Source organism: Phyllostomus discolor, chromosome 3 (genome assembly GCF_004126475.2).
Source record: "Phyllostomus discolor isolate MPI-MPIP mPhyDis1 chromosome 3, mPhyDis1.pri.v3, whole genome shotgun sequence".
NCBI classification, from domain to species: Eukaryota; Metazoa; Chordata; class Mammalia; order Chiroptera; family Phyllostomidae; genus Phyllostomus; species Phyllostomus discolor.
In genome coordinates, this window is record NC_040905.2 from 90,407,050 (window position 1) to 90,433,446 (window position 26,397).

Consider the following 26,397-nt stretch of genomic DNA (forward strand, 5'->3'; position numbering starts at 1 on the left):
ATAAAGGAGGAGCCCTGTCTTGGTTCACATAGCCAAGTGAGACAGAGCCAAGACTAGAACTCACATCTGTTATCAGTCAGTTGACAGACAACCTTGTTTCGTAACACCTGTGTGTCCCTTTCTAAACTCCACGACTCCCATCTGTAAGACAGTTGTAGGACTCAATCTGATGCCAGAATCAAGTGCTTGGCTATGACCTGGGCGTATAAGACTATTCAGTAGACACTGGGTCCCAAGAAAGTCCTTGGGGAGTTTTTGAGGCTTTAATGTTATTATTCATGATTTAGAAATCTGTAGTCTATCTGGTAATGAGAAGTCCCTGTGCTAATGTTCTTATGATGGTGGGTAGAAAAACTAGTTGGCTGACTACAGGACTAGACTTGATTTACCTCCCAGTCAACTGTGGCCAATCTTCATTTGTCATGGGATCTGACATGCTATTCTACTGTATTACAGAAGTAGTTAATGTAAAACTTGTTGATATATTTCATTCATCCATTCATTGATTTAACATGAATCTTTTATGCCTACCATGTGCCAGGCATTGTGTGTGGCATGGGAATACTGAAGTACGTAAGATAAATCCTAGCACTCAGGGAGTGTGGGTGCAGATACAAATGAAAGTGGGATGAAAGGAGGCCCAAAGAGGGAGGGGCTATCTGTTTCTGAAAGTGCAGGGAAGCTTCTAGAAGTGTACTTTGAACTGAATTGTGAAAGACCAATAGGGGTTCTCTGGTGAACAAGGTGGTAAAGGTCTTTGTCACAGAGAATAGCTTGTGCAAAGGTCTACAGTCATGAACATTTCTGGCATATGTGAAAAGGGTTAGGGGCTCAGTGTAGAAGGAGGATTAGATATGAATTGGTGGCTGAAACCACTGTCAGGGAGATGAGACTGAAAAAGTAGTAAAAGAGCAATCCATTCATGCCTGAACTCTATTTTTATTTAGCAAACACAAGGCATCTACTATGTGCCAGACACTATTATAAATGCTTTACAAATATTAAATAATTTAGTCTTCATAATTACCTGATTATTATCTGCGTTTTTCAGGGGAAAGAGAGGTACAGAGAGGTTAAACGACTTGCCCCAGCTCACTCAGTTGGTGACAGCTGAGATTTGACGTGTGACAAGTATTGATCTTGGGGAAAATGTTGCCACGCTTCTATTCATTTCATAGATGTTCTCTAGGAGCCTGATAGACATTGGAAATAAAATGGCTTATATAACTTGCTGCAATTATCATCGGGTTTAATGTCTATCCTGGAAGATGGATAGTTAAACAGTTAATTCAATAAAGTCATCTGGTAGTTCTCTAATTCCAGGCCTACATTCAGGTTGGCCAAATCTGAGCACTTGATAATGACAACAAAGATAGTAGGGCCAGGACCCTCAGACCCCACACACCTTGGAAATGATTTAGTATCTTGTGAAGGGCTTATTGCTTGGTGAGTTCCCCACCAAGCCCTTTGACAGATATTACAAGTGCCTTGGCTTCACAGGGATTCCCTAGCTAGAGGTGGCAAATGCCCAGAAATAAATAGTCCAGTAAGGCCGCAATAGGAATGCAGCCAGCATTGCAGTGGGGCACAAGCAACAGTATGGTCAGGGAGACAATATTGAAACTAAGCTTGAGAAAATGACCTGAATTTTCCCAGCTGACAAGGAAATCGAATTGGAGTGAGGGTGGAAGGCATTCTGACTGAGTAAAGGGGACAAGACCCAGCCTATGTATCACGCAAAGAAGTTTGGTCCTTCTCATGGAATCAATGAGGAACTATTGCATGGTTTTGAACAGCAACACTGTATCAGAATATTATATGTTCCAATCTGCATTTGAGAAAGATATCCCTGGCAGTGTTTTTTGGTAGGTTGATAGAGGGGGTCTACCTTAGAGTCCAGGAAATAGGCAAAAACTAGTTGGCATACAATAGAAGGGATGGATTTAAGCAATATACAAGAGGCAGCATTGACAAGATGTATCCACCAGTGACGGACACTGCTAGCTTTACATCAGTAGCCATCTTCCTACTTTCTTTATTAATAATGTTTTGACTATGTATATAACTAGAGACTACATTTCCCAGCCTTCCTTGCATCTGACCAACTTCTGAGCAGAAGTTAGTGGTGTCCTTAAACAGGAAAGCACTTGTGCTTCCCACTCCACCCCCTTTCTCAATGGATGAGATTCAAGTGTGATAGTGGAAGCTACCTGGGCCACAATGGACACAGAGATGGATGCTATGTGTTGAAGGTGGCAGGGATGCTCTCACAGTCCTGAAGGATCTATTTTGGGGTTGTCACTTAAGCCACTGTATTTTGGGGACTCTGTTATAGCAGCTTGGACTATACTAACTAGTCAACCATCATTTGGATACACACAATAAGGAAGCAAGAAGCTCCCAGGTGGATGGTGTTAACCAGGCCAAGAGATTCAGAGACAGGGTAGGGTTGGGCAGAGTGGCGTGGGGTGGAAGAAGATGAACTTAGTTTTGAATATATTGAGTGTGATATTTCTGAGAGGACTGGTACATAGTAAATGTTTTAACAACCAGCCCTTTGGGAAAGGGGAGCCTTGATTTGACACATATGCTGAGTCCATGGTGTAAATATGCCTACCAAGATGATGGTAAGTTACTACTATAAACATGACATCACTGAACAAGGAGGAATGGGGAAGAGAGATACACAATGGGATCTTGTAAGCTGGTCTGAGTTGGCACAAGCTGACTCTAGCTCACCACTGTCCATGAGCATCCAGATGGAGATATTCAGTCTGCAGTTGGACATATGCCAAGTCTGCACATGAAGAGAGCTGGGCTGCAGATAGAGGTTTGAGAATTATGAGCAATTAGGGGGTAAAGTCACAGCAATGAATAAAGTCAATAGTGAATAGCACAGCAAATGAGAAGAGGAGGCTGAAGTCAGGATCCTGGAAAAAGCACTGTTTACAGAATGCCCTGAGGAGAGGAAGAAGATCAAGGAGAAGCCTGAGAAAGAACAGTCAGAGGAAGGAGGAAATGTCCCATGACCTGTCAGAGCCAGGTTCTCCGGGGCTTCTGCCCTCTCAGAGAAATTGATCATTCATTGGTCATCCCCCACCTCTCTGTATCCTTCACCTCCCTTACCCACCCCCATCCACCTGTCCTTCCCACTATCAGCTAAACAAGCTCTAGTAGCTCCCATTAAAACACACATATCTTGCTCTGCCTGGTGTGGCTCAGTGGATTGAGCACTGAACTGTGAATCAAAGAGCTGTTGGTTTGATTCCCAGTCGGGACACATGCCTGGGTTGCAGCTGGGTTCTCTAGTGGGGGATGCTCAAAAAGTGACCATGCATTGATGTTTCTCTCCCTCTCTTTCTAGCCCCCTTCCCCTCTCTAAAGGTAAAATAAGTAAGACATTTAAAAAAACCCAAAACACAAATATCTTGACTCCACATTCTCCTTCCATTCATACCCCACCTTTCTACACCCCTTCCAAGCCAAGATTCCCAAAGCCTTGGCCACTTTGGTTGTCTCCACTGCCTCATTTCTCATCCTCAGCCCACTGCAAGCAGAGCATCCATCGCAAATTCTCCAGCGGCTTCTACTTCATCCTATGTGCACTTCCCAGTCCAGTTTTGCTTCATCTCTCTGCACCATTCAGCATAGTTTACTGTTGGCTTTTTGGAATGCTTTTTTCTTTTGGTTTCCAGAACTCACATTCTCCTGATTTTCTTCTTAGCTCTCTGGCTTGTCCTTTGGCAATTTGTCCTACTCTGCCTGACCTCTAACGTTGGAGATCCTCAGAGCTTGGTCTTAGGCCATCTTGTCTTTTCCCTGGACCTCTCTATGATTTCATCTGCTCTAAAATGCCACTCACTCTCAAGGCTCTAATCCAACCCAGTCTTTTCTGCTGAGCCCCAGACCTGTTTGCACAGCCACCTAATGAACATTCTTCTTTGCACCTCTCCTTGGCGTCTCAAACCTAACATCCCAAATTAAAACCCTTGATCTTCCTTCCCAAATGTTCTGCTGTCAGTAAGTGGCACTTCCAGGATACCAGCTCTAATTGTTATTTCATAGTCATCTATCATCTGTCTCCTTTGTAAACTGCAAGCTCCCTTCAGGCAGAGAGGATGCATATGTTCGGGATTGTAGTCTCAGTGCCCTGGGCAGTAGGTATAGATCTTTGGGAGTTGATAAATATTTGCTAAATGAGTTAAATAGGGAGGCATATTAACATAGCAACCAAAATGAGAGGAAGCAGTGTCAGATGCCCTATAAACAAAATTGGGTTCTAGTCCTATGCTGTTAGTTTTTTAAGTGACTTCGGGGAAGTCATTGCCCACCTGTAGATGGAAAGGAATTTGATGTAAATTACCTGTAGGATCCCTTCTAAATTCTAACATCTCATTGACATCTGTTATCTACTGATAATATATCAACGAACTTGGTAGTGCACACAAATGGAATTTTGTGCATAACTAAGAATGTGAGGCCCTGGTTAGTGTGGCTCGGTGGATTGAATGCCAACCTGAGAACCAAGGGTGGTTGGTTTGATTCCCAGTCAGGGCACATGCCTGGGTTGTGGGCCAGGTCCGCACCCAGAGCCGGGTGTGTAGGGGGCAACCATACATCGATGTTTATCTCCCGCTCTTTTCCCCTCCCTTCTCCTCTGTCTAAAAGTAAATAAATAAAATCTTAAAAATATTTTAAAAATGTGATTTTTTGTTTTGAAAACTATTTTTTAATACCTATAACAGAGGCTAAATGAGTATTGTCTGTTTTGATACTTTACTTTAAAACTGCATGAGGACTCAATAAAGACTATTCATTGACTTGAACTTTCCAGGGCATTTTCACAGTCCGTGGGGATCTCATAACAATCCAAGGTGATTTGCAGGGCAGGTAACTGTCAACACACTTATTTTACAGAGGTGGAAACAGGCCTATACTTATATTCTCATCCCTTTACAGGGCTGGTCCACAGGGAGTTTCATCAAGAGCCTAGTATTGTTACCATTGCACAGGAAATTAGCTAAAGCTGCCTTGATTCACATCTCTATTCTGCAGCCCTAGGAATTATTTCCACTGCTACAAAATGGAAACAATGCTAGTACTTGACTTCATAGTATTGTCGTAAGGATTAAATTAGTATGGAACTCAGTATATGTGAGTTATCACAGTGTCATCCAGACCTGTAAAGAGTTCTACAAAAGCCCACTTTTGGCGAGAAACTGCTTCAGTAAGACTCTTTGATGGCATTCCCAGGTTCTCAGGTGCCCGCAGCGGACCCCACTCATTCATTCCTGCTCAGGGACTTCCGCAACTGCTGCCCCTTCTCTCTGCTTCCTGGAGGCCCAACTCAGTGCGGGTTAAGATCTCTAGCTCTGTTCCCCGGTGAGGGGCGTGGTCTCATAGGGCGGGGGCGTGATCTAACCGAGAACTCGGGCTTCGAGCTTCCCTTCCCAGCCTGGAGTCACCCAATCCGGGAGGGCCGGTCACGTGACTAGAACAGTTTCTCCCTCCCTTATGCCGCTACCACCTCTTTCAGCCCCAGGGGGGATGTCTTACTCCTTTTCGGGAAGCAAAACGTTAATTTTGGTCCATTTTGCGACGAAATAGTATGGAGAAAAATCTTCGTTGTGAGCGAGTCGATCTTTGACCAAGTAGTATTATCGTTTCGGCCTCCCCCTACTAAGTAGTTGGTCTCGCCCAGCCGGGCCCTGGGCGCGGCGGCGACGGCCGCGTCACTGGCGGGCGGGATCCCTCCGCTCTGGGGAGAGCAGCGCTGGACGGTTGAGTTGGGGTGACTGAGAGAATCCATCCGCGTCGCCGCCGCTGCCGCCTCCGCCGCGGAGGAAGACAGGACCTTCCTTGCTCCTCTAGCGACCCTTGGTAGAGTCCCATCGCCACAGGTACCTCCGCTGACAAAAGGAGTTCTCATTCCCCCATCCCCAAATTCCCCTGTGGGAGAGAAACCTTTCTTCCTTCCGTCTCCCGGATCTGGCCTCCTGGGAGCGGACGTAACTCCCCAGACCTCCCCTCCCTTCTTCTGGCCCTGTCGCTCCTAAACCCGGAAGGGGAACTGGGAGACCCTCGCCCCCAATGCACACCCCCCCTGCACCGTTAGGCGCATGTTGTCTGACCCTAGATCCCATCCGGGCCCCGCCTGTCTCTTGCTCCCTGAGAAGTTGGGGGCAAATTCAGAGCTTCCTGTAGGCCCCGTTCCGCCCCCTTCCCCCACCTCCACCCCCGTTTGCCCCTGGGTAGCACCCCTTGTGTTCTCCCATTTCGCACCCCCGGCACCATTCGTCTTGCAAAACTCCAGAATCCTCAAGAGAGGCAGGCAAGGCCGTGAGGCCACCCTTTCCTTCGCCACTACCCTACCCTCGATTTGCGTTTTGCCGGTGTTTTCTGGCCCCATTACCCTGGAAGGGAGTCCTCGGTACTCCTTTTCCTTTACTAGTCCTAACCCCAAGCCTAGCTCCCGGGAACCCCTGCCTAGCTTTCTTTTGGGCAAGATGGAGGTCGTGGGGGCTGGAGGGCCAGGCCCACTGCGCTTCGCATCACGGCACTGGCCCGCGCCTTCCAGCTGCCAGATCCGGGACCCTCCCTTGTCCCCTCCCCTTCGCCCCGCCAGACTTGCGGAGGCGGTGGCACCCCCATTTCTCCTTGGGACCCCGGCTACTGAGTGCCCAGATTTCGGGGGTCGCTGAAGGGGCCCCGAAGGGTGATGGGGACTGAGGGCTAGAGCGTCGCCCCAGACCCCCGCAGCTTCCTCTGGTCGGCTTTCTTCTGCCCTGGGCCTTTGGCGTTGCCACTCGCCCGGGGCTGCAGGCAGCTGGAAGGGGTTTTGTCCGGAGCTGGGGAGGTGGAGTGAGGAGAGGCTTTGTCCCCTGCTTAGCTTTTCTGAGGGGCATCCCCTGGCGCTGGCGTAGAAAGCTGAACTGACTAGAGGGGAAATGTCAGTGGGGAAGAGGAACGCCCAGGCCTGGGGGAAGTGGGAACAGAGTCGGGGACGCCCGGATTGGCGGAGTGCAGTGTGCATGGCCAGATCACACAGGTGGCCAAAGGGGGGGATGCAGGACTCCGGGTCCTTGAGCGGAGCCAGCCAGGCTCCTCCTGGGGTCACTGCAACGAGTTCGCGGGTTGGGATCCTGGGGCGCTGAGGGAGCAGAGACGGGCCGCCTGGGGCCGCCGCTCGCCTGCCCGCCGGCGCCGGGGAGAGAGCAGCTCTGCGCCTCAGGGCGGGGGACCTCTCTTCGGAGCCTTAATTACTTGTGAGCGGCTCCCACGGGCTTTCTGCGGCGCGCCGGAGCCGACGGCCTCGGCTCTGGAGGGAGTAGCGCCTTGAGGCTATCCTCCCCACCACCCTCGCTTCCACCTGCTGCGGGCGGCTAATGGGGTGCAGCCGGCCCAGGGATTATCTGGGGTGAGCCGTCCCGAACCTATTAGTGCCCAATCGGCTTTTCCTAAATCCTGTAAACAGCCACCCTGGCCGGTTCTGGGGAGGAGCGGGAGGCTAGGTCGGGCGGGGGCGATGGGGCCGGGGGTGGGGTCACCCACCCTACAGGTCTTTGCCTTGGATGCGGTTGCCTTGGCAACCGGGCTAGGGTGGGGACACTTCACCAATGAGGTGCTCTCAGTCCGGGTGACGGTTGCCTAGGCAACCCCACGAACAGCCTAGCTTCCCCCTCAGGTCTGCCCCCACCCGCCGTTGTCTTAAGCTTGGGGGGTGTGTGCGGAAGGTGTGGGGCGTGTGGGGGTGAATTTAAAGAGGCACCGCCCCTTTTAAAATGAGGTACTAGTTGGGCGGTGCCCGTGCGGGCCGGGGCAGATGCCTAGTCTGTTTTGAAGGGACTCCCACCCCCTCTCCACTCTGCCCCGCCTTCACTTCCCCCTAGTTCCTGTCGCGGGTGTCCCGCCCGGGCTTCTGTCCGAGGGAGGGGTTTCCCCTGCGCTTCCTCTTGCACTTCCCGCTCCGTTTCCGGGGGGCGGGAAGAAGATTGGGGAAGTCAGCTATCCCCTAGGCTACATCTGTGCCAGAGGCCCTAGGTTCTGCCCGGGAGACCCACGCCATCACTGCCGCCCCCTTTCTCTTCTGCCCTTGTTCACCCATTTCTGTGGGCTTCAACCCCGCCTTTCTCCCCTTTGCTGTGTGGCCTTGGGCCTGACGTCAGCCCTGCAATCCCCCAGGCCTCGGGCCAGAGGCGAGGAGCTGCCTCCCCCAGCCCCCGTCCCGCGGCCCCCAGCCGCCCCCAACCCCGCCCCACGGGCCCGGCGCCATGAGTGAGCTGGAGCAACTGAGACAGGAGGCTGAGCAGCTCCGGAACCAAATCCGGGTGAGAGCCTGGCCGGCTGAGCTGGGGGTTGGGGGCTGAACTGGCAGGGCCAGGCAACTGTGTGTGCTGGAGGTGGGGGGCTGTTCTGTGTGTGGGTGTGTACCCTAACCCCTACTGTCTTATCCTTTCCACCCGTTTCCTGTGTTCTTTCCTCTCCTCCCTCTCCCTCCTCTTCTCTCCTGCCTCTCTGACCTTCTTGGCTGTCTCTTATAGGATGCCCGAAAAGCATGTGGGGATTCAACACTGACCCAGGTGAGATGAATCCAAGGCTGGACTTGGGGTGAAGGGAAGGAGCAAGGGGCAAGGATTTGAGGCATACTGCTTAGCAGTGAGCTCTACCACTTGCCCCTCCCTGATCTATTCTGCCTCCACCTCCAGATCACAGCTGGGCTGGACCCAGTGGGGAGAATCCAGATGAGGACACGGAGGACCCTCCGTGGACACCTGGCAAAGATCTATGCCATGCACTGGGGGACAGACTCAAGGTATGTGTGTAGTTGGGATTGAGCGCTGAGCCTTTGTGTTTGTCCTGGGACTGAGTTTATAGCAAGCAGAGTCAGGGGTGGTGGGGAGGGGCAGCCTTGCAGGCTTGGGGAGATGACCCATGTTGCTGAGTATGTTTGGGAAGACTGTGACTCCCAGATGCCCCCAAGTGACCAGAAAGGGGTACATACAGACAAAAACTTATGGGCTGCTGCTGGGAATTGTCTCAGAAGGGCCTCCCACCAGATGGGACACTGCCAAGGGTGTCCCTTCCTCCAGAAGGAACTCTACATCCTAATCCCTATGCCTCTCCCTTGCCACCTTCCAACAGGCTGCTGGTCAGCGCCTCCCAGGATGGGAAGCTCATCATCTGGGACAGCTATACCACCAACAAGGTAGAGGTGATGGCCAAAGCTGGATGGGGTGGGCTGCAGGCCCTGCCTGGTTGGCTCTGACCCTGGGCACTGTTACTCCTTCCTAGGTCCATGCCATCCCACTGCGCTCCTCCTGGGTCATGACCTGTGCGTACGCACCCTCAGGGAACTTTGTGGCCTGTGGGGGGTTGGACAACATCTGCTCCATCTACAGCCTCAAGACTCGTGAGGGCAATGTCAGGGTCAGCCGGGAGCTGCCTGGCCATACTGGTGAGAGGGGCCTGGTAGGGCACAGGTGCTGTTGGTGGGGGACAGGTTGTGCTGTACTCCCTTAGAGACCTGGCTGACCAGCCCCTTTCCCCAGGGTACCTGTCATGCTGCCGCTTCCTGGATGACAACCAAATCATCACCAGCTCTGGGGACACCACCTGGTGAGGCCCTGCCAAGGATAGGCAATTGGGGCTCACCCACACTTCCTGCCTGGGGAACTACTGCCTCAGAGCTCAGCTTATAGTACACATACCCTGAGCAAACAAGGGCAGAGCTCTTATTCTGAACACCTAGCCTCCTCCTGTGGCAGGAAGGAGACAAGAGTAGGTTTCTGTGACTCTGGGGCTCCTGTGCCCCTTCTGTGGAGGCTGTTGGGTCTGGGCTCATGTGGTGGAGGACTAGGCAGGGAGGGAGTCTGCCCAAACTGCTCCTCTCTAATCCTTTCCTTCTTCCTGCCACCTTTCTAGTGCCCTGTGGGACATTGAGACAGGCCAGCAGACAGTGGGTTTTGCTGGACATAGTGGGGATGTGATGTCCTTGTCACTGGCCCCCGATGGCCGCACCTTTGTGTCAGGTGCCTGTGATGCCTCTATCAAGCTGTGGGATGTGCGAGATTCGATGTGCAGACAGACCTTCATTGGCCATGAATCTGACATCAATGCTGTGGCTGTAAGTTCTGGGCAGGCTGGGCTAGTGCATCTCTGCCAGGCTCCTGGCCCTGCTGTGCCCTTATTCCACTCTGATTGTGTCCTGTAGTTCTTCCCCAATGGCTACGCCTTCACCACGGGCTCTGACGATGCCACGTGCCGCCTCTTTGACCTGAGGGCAGACCAGGAGCTCCTCATGTATTCCCACGACAACATCATCTGTGGCATCACCTCTGTTGCCTTCTCTCGAAGTGGCCGGCTGCTGCTCGCTGGCTACGATGACTTCAACTGCAACATCTGGGATGCCATGAAGGGCGACCGTGCAGGTGAGAGCTGGGTGCTGGGTGGGGACAAGTGAGGACGGGAACCCCGGCCAGATTAGTTCTGATGAAACCCTTCCTCACAGGTGTCCTTGCTGGCCATGACAACCGTGTGAGCTGCCTTGGGGTCACTGACGATGGCATGGCTGTGGCCACAGGCTCCTGGGACTCCTTCCTCAAGATCTGGAACTAAGAGCCCCAACTCCAACTGGGCCCGGCCAGGAGGGGCCTTGCCCACGCCCACACTACAGGCCGGGAGCTTTGGGGCTGGAGGCACATGAGCTTCCCTCCCCTGGCCACAGGGGCCTTGGGTCCCTGCTCCCCTACCCAGGTTTGGTTCCTCCCGGGGCCCCCACTGTGGAAATAAAAATGGGGATAGAATGGGGGAAGAGGGGCAGAAAGCCCTCCTTCTTTAGCTGCCCTGGGGTCAGGGCCTCATCCCCCTGGAGGGTCAGAGGCAGGAGGTGGAAACTCCAGGGGCTGGCTTTTTTAAACTGGTTTTATTTTAATTTTTATTATATTTTCAGTTTTTCCATAAAGGAACCAATTCCAACTCTGTACCTGGTTGCTCCTCTTGCTTGTGTCTTCCTCACTTCAGGGAGGGCTTATCAGCTGCAGGGTATGGGGTCCTACCAAGTAGGGGGCCAAAGAGGAAATCCCATTCTTCTCAGAGGAAAGCTGGAGCCATAGGCAGGACTTTTGCACAGTAAGGCTGTAGTTCTTCCTAAAAAAACACAGCCCTCCATTCTGACTACCAACCACTCCTACCTGCAGCTTTTAAGTTCCCAGCTCTGAGCTCTGCCTCTCCATCCCCTCTACCTCCTTCCCCCAAGAAAAGATGCAGAGGCAGAAGGGAACACACACCAAGTTTTATTGGGAGGGGGGGAGTATTTACAAGGCAGGTAGGAGGGGGAGGAATAACAGGGTGGAGATTGTGGGTACAAGGCAGACAAGGGAATAGAGAAGGCCCCTGCACCCACCCCAACCCCAAGGGCAGGAGAGCAGCGAGGGCCCAGGAAAATGGCCTGGGAAGGGACAGCAATGGGGGGGGGGGGGGGGGGGGCTGAGTCCCTGGGCTGGGGGCTCAGGGGCTTGTAAACATTGACCACTCTCAAAAGGGGATAGGGTGGGAGAGGGCTCCCCCTACACTTCCTCACAGGGTTAAGGCCTCTCCAGGCTCAAGGGCCCCCTAAGTTCAAAGTCTCTTTAGCTGGGGGGAAGGGGAGGAAGAGAGGGGAAGGGTGTCATCCCCCCTCCCCCTGCATTGGCTGCGGCAGGGGTGGGGGCAGTTACATTCAGTCACAACAGTACTCCCCCCCCACACCTCTAATGCCGCCAAATACTGGCGAGAGGAAAGGGGGAGCTGGGGGGCCAGCAGCAGCAAGACATTTTCCCCTGGCCCATCACCCCCTTATTGCTTTAGAGAGAATATTGTCTTTTCACTGACGCTAACACTGTTGAAACCAGGGAGAAGCAGGTGGAGGGAGCCCCTTCACCCCCCACCCCAGGCCAGCTTTTTTCCCCCCAACACTGACCCAGTTGCCACTTTGGTGCAAAAACGAAACAACAAAAACAAAACAAAAAACGTGGTATCTCTAGGGATGGATGGGGAAAGAAAATGGGCTATTCCCCATTTCCCCAGGGCAGGAAGGAGAAATACATTCATGGAGGGGAGGCAGTGGCAGAGTCCTGCCCTAATACTGCACTCTGAGCAGTGAGGTCAACAGGAGAAATTAGATGAAAACCAAAAAGATACAACAAACTGTTAAAAAACACACACACACAAATGGAGACAAACCTAGGCAGGTGATCGGGAATAGGTTGGTGAGCAGAAGGACCACCTCCCCCAACTTAGGAGAGACAGACACTTCTAGTCTTGACTCCCTTCACCCCCGACCTTACCCAACATTAAGAACACATCAGGGGAGCAGGGAGGGGTGAGGCCACTCACTCCTCTCCAGTTTGGTCAATGGAGGGATCAGGGCAGAGCTGGGTGGTCCACATCCCACACAGCCAGCCAGCTGCAGGAGCAGGGCTCCCTTCCAACAACCCCACACTGCAACCTGAAGCTCCAAGCTGCCCACTTCCCTTGGCCTCCTGGGCCTCTCCTCTCACCCCCTTCACAGGAGAAATAGTCATTATGTGGTGCCTCTCTCCAGCTCCTAGAGGAACTGCTCTGCCCCCACCTCACTCAAGGGGGTGCAGCAGGGGCTTGTGGCCCAAGGAATACATTCATGTGGCAAGGCAGGGAGCTGGGGCTTTACACTTCACACCCAGTCCCCCCAATGGCAGTGGTGGGGGAAGCCCCTCACCAGGACCAGAGTGGAAGTTCTGCTGCCCTGACAGCCAGATGAGGTTGGCACCGGCTGGCGCTCTGCCATCTACCCCGTCAGCCACCTGGGGAGGGGAGGTGGCCTGGCCCATTTGTGCAACTTTCCCCAAAGCAGCAAAGCCAAGGGGCTCCTTTGGCCCCGACCCCGGACATCTCTGCCACAGTCATAGCAACAAGGGGGCCTTTCACAGCAGTCCGGCCGGTGGGGCTGAGAGGTCCTCGATGTGCAAACTGCTGGCACCCCAGCTTCCAGTTACCCCAATGGCCCAACTGGCAGGGCAGGGAGGGTAAGTGCAGCCTTGGGGGCCAGACAGGACAGATCGGTGGGGTCATGTCCCCACTGCCCCAAAATAACAGTGTGTTTTTTCTTTCAGCCTCCTAACCTTTTTTTTTTTTTCATTGTTTTTCTTTTTTCTTAAAAAACAAAACAAAAAACTCTGGACCTTCCATTGTCACCCCTGCAATCCCCAGAGGAGAAAGGGGTGCTTAGAGTCTAGTTTTTAACAATATTTTTTTGTCTCTCCTAATGTTTTCTTCAATGTTGTTTAAAATTTTTTTTAAAAGAAAAAAAAAAAACCCTTCTCCCCAATCTATTAAAGTGCCTCGTGGTGGGTGAGTTAAGGTGCATCGTGTGGTTTGTAACAAGTGCTGGGGACCCTGCCCCTGCTTCCTCCTACGCTCCTTATTGGGAGCTTGCAGGCTGGGGACCCAAGGGTCCAAGCTGCTGCTGTTGCCCCTGGCCTACAGCCCAGGGGGGCTGGTGGGACGGGCTGGTCAGTAGTCATCCACGCTCTCGATCTCACCAGAGGGTCCGTGCAGGGAGTACCCTGAAGCCGGAAGAAGCTGGGTTTGAGCTCTCACCTAAAGGTGCCTGCTCCATGTTCATGAAAAAGCCTCCTTGCTTGTCCCACCCCAAAAACGTACCCAAGATACTGGGGTCCGAGTGCAGCATTAGTGCACGCCTCTTGGCCTTGCTGCCCTCTCCAGGGCCGAGTTTGGTGCTGTGGTTGGTCTGAAAGGCCGTCTGCAGAGAACCGCTGTTCAACCAAGCCTCCTGCCAGCAGCAGAGAGCGAGGGGGAGTCAGGAGGGTGCTGAGCGACCTTATCCTCCCCTGCGGGGGACATGAAACCTTACCTGCTGCTGCTGCCGTTGTTGGCTGGCTTTCTGCTTAGCCCTCCGCTCCAGGAATTGTTTGGCAAATTCTTTGGCTTCCAGCGTGTCCCCCAGGCAGGAACGAATATAATCATGGACATCATAGGGGGATTCCACCTCCTTGAGGATCGCTACAGCCATGGGCACTACAGGGCAGGATGGTGGCTATCAGGGCCTACATGATATAGGTCTGGCACCCTGACCCAGCCAACTCCCAGGATCTGCCACCTATACCATCCAGGCTGCCGGTGGTGCTCAGTGTGTGCAGCATCTGCTCACACCACTGGGTGAAGCCATCCTGGGGCCTGGGGATGCCCTGTAACAACTTCAGCAGCTTCTCTTCCTCCTCTGTCTTTTTGCGCACAGGCCGACCTGACAGGTGGCTGTACGAGTCACTAAGTGGGAGGATGGATTAAAGGCAAGAGATCAGTTCAGGTGTTCCACATCCTTCTATCCCAGCCCTAGCCCGGACCCTGCAGGCCCCAGCACCCACCTGAGAGAGGGGCTGCTCCGGCTGTTCTTCAGGCCCAGGCTGCGGGCCAGGCTCCCGCTGCTCTTGAGGGTGTCCTCCCAAAGCCCCAGGCCGACACTGCCGCCCCCACTCTTGTCGGGCCCGCCCCACAGTGGCCCAGACTCAGATACCCACTGGTTCTGGGGGGCTGCGCCCAGGCCCCCAAGCTGGTACAGATGGCAGAAGTCAGGGTGGCCCAAACAGAGACACATACTCAAGAAAACTAAGTGGGGAGGCTTATTTATGTGTCAAAGGGGGGACAAAGTTAGGACCACACAGGAGAGGTCCTTTAGAGTCAGACATGGGCCAGGGCTCCCCACCCCACTCCCGGGACACCCTGAGAGCCAACTGGAAGGGGTTACTGGGGGCCCAAAAGTTGCAAGGCAATCAGGGAAGGGCCCAGCTTGCTCACCACTCGGTGGTTGGGGGCCTGAGCCCGTGATGGCTCCCGAGGCGGAGTCGGCTTATGCAGCTGTCGCTCGCCCTCCAATTGCAGCTCAAGCAGCGTCTTCATGGAGAGTCCTTGCTTGGCCAGGCCAGCCCACAGTGGGGGGGGGGAGCTGGGTGCAGGGGGCACTGGGACTGTGGCCACTGCCTGCTGCTGTTGTAGCAGCTTCAGCAGTAGCTCCTGTTGCCGCACCTGAACCAGAGAGAGAGTGAGGGCCAGCAATCTGACCCCAAGCTCAGGTCAAGCAGGCTGAGGGCTCAGCTGGGCACCCACCTGCTTGCGCCGAAACAACTCCTCTTCTTCCTGCCGCCGCTTCTGTTCCTCCTGCTGCTGCTGCTGGCGTCGCTTCTCCTCCCGGCGCTTGCGCTCCTCCTCCTCCCGCTTCACCCTGAGCTCCACTTCTCTGCGCTCTTGGAACTGAAAGTCAGTAAGATCAGACATAGGGCCACCCTAACCCCCCACATCAGTTCAGCCTTTGACACCAAGGACTCCAGCCCCAGGATGCCTACTCACTTTATGTTGCAGCTGGAGTTGTTCTAGAATTGGACCCTGAGTCGAAGAGTTAATTGGTATGTCCCAAAGACTGGCCTCACCGCCTGCAGGAGGCAAAGGCAGCTGCAGGAGGGCGCTGAGGCCCCCTGGACTGAAACAACCTGAGGGGGAGGCACAGCCCCTGAGGTCTCTACTCCCCCAGAAACTGCTGGGCTGGCCACACACCTGATTGTGATGAGGCTGAGGTATGTATGTCCCAGAGGGAGCCCGAATCTGGCACCGACAAGGACCGGTTCATCGTCGGGAGCAGGTTCTGGTCCCCACCTCTGAGGAGCAAATCACTGATTCTCAGCACCCTAAACCCGTCTCCAGGCTGCTCCATATCCCCACTTTACATATTCTGCGGGTTCATACACGTGATGCCACAGACAGAGCAGCCCACAGACCTGGGAGGTTTGAGAGCTTGGAGCTGCTGCAGGAAGGCGGTAAGCTGCTGCTGCTGCGGTGGTGTCAGGTCCCCCAGAGCCGCCTTTTCCCGGAGCCCACACTGCTGGAGGGGGCGGCTGTGGATAGGAAGACAGGCATGAGGGGGTCCGCCCATACCACCAGTGCCCATCTCTATTTATAGGCCCTTCTAGGCCCCTGTACCTATTGACCAGCTGAAGAAACTGCTGGTGCTGCAGCTGCTGGTACAAGGCCGCTGCTGCCAGCTCCTGTTGCTTCTTCAGCCGCTCCTGGTCCATGTTTCCCTGAGTAAAGGTAAGAGTATTCCCACAGTTCTGACTATGTCATGCTCCACACAACCCACCTGACATCCACCAGGCTCCTGCCCCCCCTCCCTGCCCTGCCCAAAGGTGGGTATGCTTACCAGCAGTGGGGGTGGCGAGGGCCCTGGGGCAAAGGGCACACGACCCCACATCTTGATCACCTCACCCAGTGGCTGGAAGCCCTCATCACAGCCACGCTTCACAAGCAGAGCCATGGAGAAATAGCCCGCTTGGAACCACTCTGCCATCTCCTGTGTTGTGAAAGGGCCTGAACCGAGAGAAGGGGGTCTTTGGTTAGAAAGGTGTGCCAAAGAAGCCCTGAAAGAGAATGACGGTGTGCCCTCATCCCCAGCAGCAATCCTGCGTGCCCCCCCTAGTCCCCATGGGCACCTTGGATCTCTCCCTGTGGGTCTTTGTAGAACCACTTCCGGGCCGCACCATGGCTGAGGGGGAGGGCAGTGGCAGCTGCAGAGTGGCGCAGTCCCTGGGCCTGCATGGTGGCTGTGAATTGTTCCTCTTCCAGGGAGCTGTCCTGCAGGGATGCCACGAGCTTCTCTGCCTCCTGGGAGCCCAGGGAGAGAGGGAAGACTCAACTGCCCAATCACAGCAACAGCAGGACAGGGCCGGGGGTAAAGTTGGGCTGGGGTGAGCTGGATGCAGTGGGACAGAGGGACAGACAGGGAAGAGCCTGGTACCCAGGCGGAGGGGCAGACTAACAATGGCTTTCTGTCCCCCCTGTAGGGGAGGATCTATAGAGCCTTCTTAGGCCCCCTGCCCCCACCCAACCTGCTGCAGGTGCTTCAAGCCTTCATCATCTTCTAGATCTCCAGGTGGGCCAGGGGGTGAGCCCACTCCAGGACTCAGCTGCATAGCCCTCAAATCATCTCCTGGGAGCAAAGAAAATGGAATTGGGGGGAAGGGTCCAGAGAAGGCACAAGACAGTCCCCTATCTACTCTCATTCCAGAAAAACAGGCTCTACTCTAGCCCCCACACAAATACCCTGTGCACTTCCTTCCCACAAGAAGAGGAAGAGTTCCCCCACCAGCTCTTGACTGCAGAGAAGAGGCAGCCCTACTCTCTGGCTACCTTCGGCAACTGGCAGGTCTTTCTCCACAGCATCACCTCCTTCCCCATTAGTGCCCCAGAGTGAGCCCAAGGTAGCCAATGGGGATGAAGAGCTGGACTTCTCCTCTGGAGGCGGCAGTGGGGTCAGTTCCTTCCCATCTGAGAGAGAAGGGTAATTACCAGAATTCAAAACCAAAGAACTAAAAGGCTTTAAAAATGATTTAGCACAAACCCTGCGTTTGTGGCCAGATCTTGGGCCTCTGGGTATTGATTTCACCAACTTGACTTTGGTCAACTCAACTAATACTCAGTGACTCACCACCACAAACCCCACTTAGCACCCTTCTTTTGCCCCTACAATGCTGACATGGGCATGTGTGTCCACAGCACTGTCCAGGGATGTATGTACAATACCATAAATTTACTGCTGTGCTTTACAGATTTTTCAAGGGATTTGCAAAGGTCATTTTGATTATGCTTGATTTTTATGACACACTACCTTTAAGACACAGCCCTGTTGTTTCCAGGTTCTTCCCCACACCTGTCAGCATCTGCTTTCCTTGAGTTTCTAAGCAACCTCCTCCTGCAGGTGAGTGGACAGCCTGTACCCAGCCTGGTGGGGGAAACCTCTACCCACCTGGCCCAGATCCAGGTTCTCAGGCCTTCTCCTTACCCAACCCCTGCAGGCTTACCTGCCTCAGGCCCCTCCTCATCCAGCCCTTCAGAAGGCTCTTCCTCTTCTTCTTCCAGACCCTGGAAGTCGAGCTCTTGCTCCTCAGGAATGGGCTCCTTGGGGCCCTTCTGCATGGGATTAGGGGATACAATGGGAGGTGAAAGGGCAGAGGATAAACAGATAGAAACAGGAGGACCCCATCAGGGCAGGTCCCACCAACTTCTCATAAAAGTCTTCCTCTGGTCTCCTCACAGGTGGATACCTTGAGAGGCAAAAAGGCCCCGGAGGCATCAAAGGTGCCCATTTCTTCATCCTCATCGTCCAGGCACCACTCTGGGAGCCCATCCTTGTCGTCATCAAAGCCATCAGGTCCTCGGCACCTCCGGAGGTGAGAGCTGCCCCCTCCACCCCGTCCCTCTTCTTCACATCCTCCTCGATCCCCTCGCAAATCAAATTCAAACTTTCGACGTCGGTCCCCATGTTCCCGCCAGCCAGCAGAGCGGGGGCCACCATCTGAGCAGGAAAAGTCAGAGGAGGAGAATCTGTATCCCAGTCGAGCCAGAGACTCCTCTTCTGCTGTCCCCCAAACCCCTGGGACCCCCAGCAGTTCCAGGACTGCTCCCCCATACACTCCACTTGAGAACACTTTCAGCTCCCTCCTTCTGGCCATGAAAGCCCCTGCATGGGATATTCTTGCTGCCCCCCCCTACCCCCTACAATACTTATCTGGCTCCAATCTCACCAGGGCTGGCTGAACGCCAGCGGTCACCATCTCGCCGGGGTCCTGCCCCAAGTCTCCAGCTGCCCTCTTCTTCTTCTTCTTGCTCCTCCCGGAGGGAACGCCAGTTCTCACTATCTGAGCGGGCATGTTCCTTTCTCGGACCAGCCCCTCCCTCCTCAAACCCGGATCGTGCTTAGGGGTGGGGGAAGCACAGGTGGAAGAAAACACAGTCAATGGAGCAGCAGCCACAGCCCGAAAGACTCTTTCTATAATCCTCACTGAGAACGAGGAGCCCAGCGCTGGATCCTCCTGCCCTCCCTCCACACCTTACCCAGGAAATGTCCCCCTCACTGGGGCCACCCATTTTAGTCTCCCCCACCTCTCAATGACCTTCAGGGCCTGGTTCCTCCCTCACCACTATCCATACCTCCGTCCCTCCTGGCTGACTTCTCAAACCGCCTCTCGCCTCTGTGGGACAGAAAGATGTTGGTCAAAGGTCAGCTTCCCTCCCTGACCTTTGCAATCTCTGCACACCTGTCCATTCTGCCCTGAGAAAGGTGGAGGGAGAAAGGGGATGGGGTACTAGGAAAAAATCAGGCCTAGGAGGGAGCTGGGAGGATCAGAAGGAAAGGGCAGGGCTACAGTGGTTAAGAGGGCAGAGAGCACGATCTCTGACCAGGGCTTATTTGGCTGGTCTCCTACCACCCTCTAATAACAAAACCCAAGCCTTCTTTCATGGGACCCTGGATCTTAACCCTGGGGCTTCTCTGTGCTCTGCCTCTATGCCATCTCCTTCCAGCCTGCACCTGTCATCCCAACTCTGGCTACGCTGGATCTCCCGGGGGTTTCGACCAAAGGCCCCATCGCCTTCTTCAATGCTTCTTTGGTAAAAGCAACTGTCACCACGGCCACGGCCTGGAAAAGAAATGAGATGCACATGGGAAACCTGCCAGATCACTGCTGCACACCTTCAAGACCACAGCCCCGTGCCCCCCCTACTCTGCTGCCCCCAGAACATGTTATCACCCCCACCTACCTCGGCTCCGAGTACTGCCCCTGCCACGGGAGGTGCCACCTGGGGGGGGGAGCAGCCCCTTTCCCCATCAGCCTCAGCACAGCCACACTGTTCACTGACAGGGAGAAGTTTCTCTGAGGAGGGAGTCAGGGGTGGGAGTGAGGACCCAGGCACCTGACTGCCCCCACTCTGTCCAGAACTGCACACTCCAGCATCTGTCTTCCCAAACCAGCCCCCCTCCAAGAGGGAGCCCCAGTGCCCCAGCCCACAGCTAACCCAGCCCAGTCCCACCTGCTCCTCCTCAGTCAGAGGCTCTAGCGCCAAGGGCTGCAGTGGCTCTTCCTGTAGCACCGCAGCAAACTCCTTGTCCTGCAGCTCATCGGGGACCTGTAAATCAGGGCAGAAGGGCCAAGATACCACATGCTCTTGGGATCTCTCCACTAAGGCCAGATAGGCAACTGGGCCACATAACCCACCCACACCCGCTCCTCACCTTGTTCTCCTTGATGTAGAGGGCCAGCATCTCCTCGCGCCCGTATCGATAGTCAGCCAGCTTGTATTTGGGCATGGCAGGGGATGGGGGTGGGGAGGCCACACTGCCACCACTAGAAAGGGCCCTCAGCCTAGAAAAAGGACATGGAAGGAAAAAGACAGGAGTCTAAGCAGCCCTATTCTTCCTTTGGGCTTCTCCACACCACCTAAAGCACATCTGACTCACCATTCAGGCCCAAAGTTGAGGGTCTCTGCTGCCATCGTGGAGCTGAGTGTGTCCTAGAGGTCAGAGGATGTGAGGAGGGGTTGGGGGGACTTAGAGTTCACTCTCCAAACACCTGTGGAGGCACAGGGTACACTGGGCTTAGAGGCAGCACATCCAGACAACCCCAAGAGGATAAGACATAAGTCCCCACCATGGTAATGAGTTCTAAAAGGACTCACCACCTAAACCAGCCATGTGCCACTCATACCGTGAATTAACCAGAGTCCCAACAGGGGAAAACTTGGGGAAAAGAGGGTAGCTAGGGCCCCTTCTGTTTCTGCAGGAGTACCCTCCCTCAACCCAGACCCACCTGGTAGCCTTACTCCGAGCAGCAGTAGAACAGGGACCAGCCTCTCTTCAGGCAGGAGCCTGTGCTGGAGTAAACCAGGGCCCCCAAAGGACTGGATGCTGGTCTGACTGCAGTGGTGCCCAGGAAGGGACTTTCACATCTGGGAAAATTCCTTAATGAGAGGTGAGGCGGAGAAGGTGGGTTGAATAATAGGTCAGACAGGTCTCCCTGCTTCGGCCCTCCTCTGCCCTGCATAACAGTGACCCTAGTCCCTGTCCTCATCTCTGTCCCCCTACATGTTCAGCCTCACAAGCAAAGCCTGACTGAGGTGCTGGAGGTAGGAAGAGAACATGCCAGGCACCTCTTCAGGTCTCAGCCCTCTCGCCACATGGCATAGCATTCAGTAAGAGGGTACTTAAGGCTTTCGTGGACATTCAGGACAAAGAAAAACAAAAACAAATAACTGAACAACAAAAAAATCCCACTAGAACCACAAATATTCCAGGGAGAAAAAAGGTCAGTTATGGAGAAGAGAATTAGAGATTAATCTGGAAGAAAAATTATATACTTCCCATCTGAAAAATTTCAGAGCTGACTGCTTGGCAGCTAAAATCAGTTTCAAGAAAAAGCCAGTACAAGGGAGTGGGGGTGGGGATGCTATTCCAGGGACAAAGTTGGGGCACACATTGAAGACTGCATGTAGGAAAAGTCCAGCGAGCGCACCCATGGGCTGATTTACCAAAATATGAACGAACACCCAAACCCCTTTCCTGGGATCAGAAAGAGCCCAAGTACAAATAAAAAGAACTAAAAAGGAAACAAGGTTATGATCAGACAAGCTGGGAAGAAGCCTCTCACCATAAAGTACAAGTAAGGTCAGAGTTACTGAGGCTGACGGAAGTGGCAGCACTGGCAGTGGCCTGTCCCTCTAAGGACCAGTAGAGCAGGCTCTCAGGAGGCAGCTCATCCCTGGTGGTTCCGGGCAAGCAGGGTTTCAGGGGGCTGTGCAAGGGTTCCCTCACTGGTTGGGGAAGAGGCTGGACCGGAGCGCCTCCACAGTGCCCATCAACTCCAAGGCTTTCCACAACTCTGGGAAGGAAAGAAGAAGGGTTTCTACTGGAAGAGCCAAGGGGCAGAGGCTCTCTCACCTACAGCTGCATAGCAGAAGACAATGCAAAACTCTAGGACAGAAACAGGATCTACTCCCAGAATCCCAGCATCCTAGGGTGAAATGGAGCTTCTGAGACCAGTTAGACTAGGGCTGACCTCCCTCAGTATGGGCATCTCTTCTACAACTGCTCTGGCTGGATACTCCTGGTCATGACACATGATACAGCACATATAGCCATCAGGAGCCTGTTGAAAAGCTCTTCCCTTCATGGAATTCAAGTAAGCCTCCCCAGACAGCAGAGTAAGGTTATTTTTTTCAATGATACAACAACCCTTATGTAGTTCAGCCAATGGACAAAATTTGAAGACTTTATGCTAAGTGAAACAAGCCAGTCACAAAAGAACAGATGCTGTACGACTCCTCTTATACAAGATTCCCAGGAGTCAAATTCGAAGAGACAAGGGAGTATAGTGGTGGGTCCCAGAGCTACAGGGCAAGGGTAGCTGTTGAATAGACACAGAGTTTCAGCTGAAATGGGGCAAATGAAAAATCTCTGATTTTGGTGGTGATAGCTACACAACAATGTGAGTATATTTAATGTTGCAGAACTGTACACTTAAAAATAGTTAAAATGGTATATATTTTATCACCCTTTTAAAGAAAAGATTTAGGGGAAAAATAAAAGGTATTTGAGGATAGCTGTCACATACCTAAGTCTTCCCCATTCCAAGAAAAACACCTCAAATTCCTTCAAACAAACCTCAGGAGAGGCTGTTCTAAGCCTCTATCAATTCACTCCAGAAAAGCCCATCTTCTAGAGGAACAAAGGAGTCCTGTGGCATGGAAGGCTACTATAGGGTGAGGGAACAGAAAAGGGACAACTCACCCTCCCACCTTGCCAGGGAGTGGCAAAGGCGGCCCTCCTTGGTGCTTTTCCACGGCTGGCCTTTGCCTTTCTGTCCTGGTTGCAAGGAGCAAAGGAAAAGTGGTTCCCAGTACGAGAAGCAGGAAAACTGCAGAGACAAAAATAAGGAGGATTCAGGGGTGGGATAGGGAACACAGGAGCAGCTGGAGAAAAAGGCCAAGGCTACAGGTGGGCCCAGCAGGAGGAGGACCTGGTCCCAGAGATTGTGGCTCACTGGGCCATCCTAGCTCAGCAGCACACATGCCTCCCACGATTTCCATCACTCTAAGCAGGTTTGTCTTTCCACATGTTTCCTTGAAGCTAGTGGTTCTCAATTGGGGACAGAGGGCACTCTGCTCTCCAGAAGACATTTGACAAAATCTGGAGACATATTTGGTTGGGACGACTGGGAGGTGCTACTGGCATCTAGTGGGTAGGGGCCAGGGATGCTGCTAAACATCCTACAATGCACAGGACAGCACTCTACCACAGAGAATTACCTGGCCCAAAATGTCAATATTGCCACAATTGAGAAACCCTCCTCTACACCATGCACATGCAGAGGTAAACACCTATTTTCTCCATGGAAAAGAACAAAAAAACAAGAGAAACCAAATTTACTGCAGTTCATTCTCCCCTCTAAAGAGCAAGGAAATAATTCCCTAATTATACTGTCCAATGAGAGAAATGTGAAACCCTGCCAGGAGGGAAATCCTTGGGAAAAGACTAGAATTGGAAAAAAAAAAAAAATTGTCGCCCTGGCTGGTGTGGCTCAGTGGACTTGAGTGCCGGCCTGCAAGCCAAAGGGTTACAGGCTTGATTCCCAGTCAGGGCACATGCCTGGGTTGTGGGCCAGGTCCCCAGTTGGGGGCACATGAGAAGCAGCCACACATTGGTGTTTCTCTCCCTCTCTTTCTCCCTCCCTTCCCCTCTCTCTAAAAATAAATAAATAAAATCTTAAAAAAAAAAACTGTCCTAAGTTTCTCTATCACAAATGCATAGCCAATTGTTTGGATTCTTTTCCAGTGAAGGAAAAGGGTGGGAGAGTCAGCAGGCACAGCAGTGAGGACATAGCCTTTCCTGGCTACTTGATTTAAGGATTTCCTCATAGGCTCATTCTACCTTAGCCCCTACCCCTTGCCCTGTCCTCAGCACCTGCCTACCTCATCTACCAGCTCCTCTTAATCAGGCTTCAGTGTATCCTCACTCTACTGACATCTGAATTATTGCTATTAAAAGGCTGCCCCCTGCCGGAGTCAAGGGGAGAGGATGCACACTGGTCCTGGGTGTTCACAACAGGCTTGAAGGACTAGGAGCGGAGCCTGTTTTCTGGGGTTCAGACCTCAAGGGAGAAGGTAAAGATCCAGAGAAGAGGTGGTCCCAAGTACACACTAACTTTAGAACACTATTTCCTCATTCCGTCACCCCTAAAATTAGCCCAATCCAGAGCAATATGCCTTGGCACAGAAAAGTATCACTATTAACAGAAGCAGAATACTAAATTCCCCAACATTTGAGCAACTGCCCAGCCTCAAGCCTATTGGAGGTGACTCCGCCCTTTCTCAGGATGGAAAGATTCTCCCTGCATGGTAAATGAGAACTCAGAGGCTTAAAAAGTGGTGCAAGCCAAATCCTCTGTTGATCAGCTACCCCAGCTCTCCACTCTTGAGCCATCCTGACAAATGCTGCTCCTCAGTCTGTCTACTTAGCTAACAGTTTTCAAAGCACTTCCATACTTTAACTCATTTGATCCCTTCTGCCCACTTGCCCAGTCTTGGGCTCCAGCCAGGGAAAACAAGGAAGAGAGGTTGCAGCTGCCCCAGCAGGGTATGGAGAGGTCCCTAGACACTCTATCCAGACTGGAGAAGGGGCACGCAAGCAGCAGGAACCACTCCAAACTCTCAAACATACTTTGTGAGTTTTAAGCCATTTTAAATTTGTTAGATTTTTTAAATCCTTCATACAGCTTCCTCTTCTCACCTTCTCTGCTCTAAGGTGGGCTGTTTCTTCTACTGTAAACTCCAACTACAGACATCAAAGCAAGGGCAAAATGGGGTCCTTTAATTCATCACATCACATACAATACTAACACATCCAATGGTTGAAAAAGCCAGGCCAGGGGTCTAAGAACACAACTTACTTAACTGTAATCACCATATGGTACCTGGTCTACAATACAGGCTGTGGCAGCTACACAAAGTCCAGCTCTGCCCCAACCTTTCCCAAAGGCATGCTAGACCTACAATGTAGAAAATAAAACTGGAGCTGGAAGCGGGGTAGGTGGCCTGGGACTGCACAGGAAACAGAACAGATGAAGGAGTCAGAAAGCAAACTCCCCCACACACAGTGAGCGGCAAAGGGGACCTGCCGGTTGGTACCCATGGTGCTTATATTGCAGAGGCAAGTTCGGGGCTACTGGTGTGGAGCTAAATTGCAACTGGCATGTGACCTCCAAGCAGCAAAGAGGGTGTGTAAAGGTTGGTGACCTTTGGAAAAGCAGTGCTGAGAAGCAGGAGTGGAATAAGTCTTGGGTGATTGGAGGAAAAGAACCAGCCAACAAGTTATTGATTTAGCCTCTCCCAAAGCCGGGGTTGATGGACCAGACCTGGAAGCTTACTGGGAATTCCAGTGATGACTGGGTAAGAGGTGTGATATGAGGACCTCCTTAAAGTTAACTTGCGGGGTGGGGGGCGTGTGAAAGAGGCCGTAGCAGAGGTGCTGCATCAGTTGAGATGGACAGGGAAAGGCCCAGACTGGCAACAGAAAATGACTAACGTGTTTAACACTTCCAGGCAACCGGGAGGGAGACCCCGATGACCAAGCACTAGTGTTGTTAGCTCAAAGTAAATTCAGGTGAAGATCCAGTAGAGGTGCTCTGGTTATGGGGAAAGGCTTCCACATTTGCCAAAGTCATGCAATGCTTGGACTTTAAGACACGCAGGGCCCAGCTAATTCCAACAGAAACCCAGAGGCACGTTGAGGAATCTCCTGGGAGCGCTGGGCATTCGGATCCGGGGCCCCCGAGCGGACCTGGCGGAGGATGCTGGCAGGGGGAGACCTGGGAACCCTGGCCGGATTTCAGAGGGATCGTAGAACGACCGTTAGGAGCGCGGGGGTGGGAAGGAGGCGGGCCGGCGGGGAGGACAGCGTGCCCTTCAGGGAGGGGCGCCAGGTGCGTGGGGCCAGGGCAGCCGCCCCCCGGGCGGGACAGCGACACTGGAGGCCGCGCCGGGGGAGGGGCCGACCCCAGGGCCCGGGGGCGGCAACCTGGCGGCAGCGGCCTCGGAGAGAGCCAGAGAAGGTCCGTGCCGGTGGCCCTCACTCTGGCTCTTGTAGGCTCGGCGCGGCCGCCTCGGCGTCGGGGGCGGGCCTGCTCCGGGCCCGGCTGCGGGCCGGGGACGGCGGGGCCACCGAGCGCTTACCACGGCTGGCAGGCGGCGAGAGACTCCGGTCACAGGGCGTGGGCGGCAGCTGGCGGGCGGCGGGCTGGCAGCGCGCGGCGGGCCGGAGGCGGCGGGGGCGGCAGGGGAAGGGGCGCTGGCGCTCCCGCGGCGGCCGCTCCTCTCTGTTTGTGTTTGTAGCAAGATGGCTGCCCGCCTCGCACCACGTGACACGGACGCAGGGCCGCCCCTTCGCCACCGCCGCTGCCGCCACCGCCTCCCTCCGTTGCTCCCGCCGGCTCCGGCCGGCCCCGACCCACACGACCTCTCTAGCTCCCCTCGAGCCCCACCGGCGTG

General features: G+C 53.7%; 2 protein-coding genes across 3 annotated transcripts; one reads left to right on the top strand and one right to left on the bottom strand.

Moving 5' to 3' along the window:
• Window positions 1–5,716: 5,716 nt before the first annotated feature.
• On the top strand, window positions 5,717–10,981 carry GNB2 (G protein subunit beta 2). 2 transcript variants are annotated; one of them, XM_028511565.1, is made up of 10 exons: window positions 5,717–5,900; window positions 8,182–8,327; window positions 8,541–8,579; window positions 8,706–8,812; window positions 9,142–9,205; window positions 9,292–9,454; window positions 9,549–9,615; window positions 9,922–10,123; window positions 10,211–10,427; window positions 10,508–10,981. In XM_028511565.1, exons 2-10 carry the CDS (start codon window positions 8,271–8,273, stop codon window positions 10,612–10,614), a joined length of 1,023 nt encoding a protein of 340 aa, XP_028367366.1. In that variant the 5' UTR covers window positions 5,717–5,900; window positions 8,182–8,270; the 3' UTR covers window positions 10,615–10,981. The 2 variants fall into 2 exon arrangements, with proteins under 2 accessions (XP_028367366.1, XP_028367375.1); XM_028511574.2 differs by lacking the exon at window positions 8,182–8,327 and having other exon boundaries at window positions 5,740–5,900.
• Window positions 10,982–11,270: 289 nt separating this feature from the next.
• GIGYF1 (GRB10 interacting GYF protein 1) lies at window positions 11,271–26,163 on the bottom strand. The gene is given in 29 exon segments (XM_036020755.1): window positions 11,271–13,580; window positions 13,678–13,807; window positions 13,889–14,052; window positions 14,141–14,301; window positions 14,400–14,584; window positions 14,830–15,057; window positions 15,139–15,282; window positions 15,379–15,461; window positions 15,583–15,683; window positions 15,804–15,920; window positions 16,006–16,106; window positions 16,226–16,392; window positions 16,515–16,686; window positions 16,911–17,011; window positions 17,212–17,349; window positions 17,883–17,991; window positions 18,126–18,376; window positions 18,606–18,776; window positions 19,012–19,052; window positions 19,391–19,499; window positions 19,621–19,669; window positions 19,671–19,733; window positions 19,891–19,986; window positions 20,093–20,222; window positions 20,318–20,429; window positions 20,667–20,817; window positions 21,504–21,734; window positions 22,643–22,769; window positions 26,083–26,163. Coding segments are annotated over 25 exon segments (3,099 nt in total). The 5' UTR covers window positions 20,353–20,429; window positions 20,667–20,817; window positions 21,504–21,734; window positions 22,643–22,769; window positions 26,083–26,163; the 3' UTR covers window positions 11,271–13,527.
• Between the last annotated feature and the right edge of the window lie 234 nt (window positions 26,164–26,397).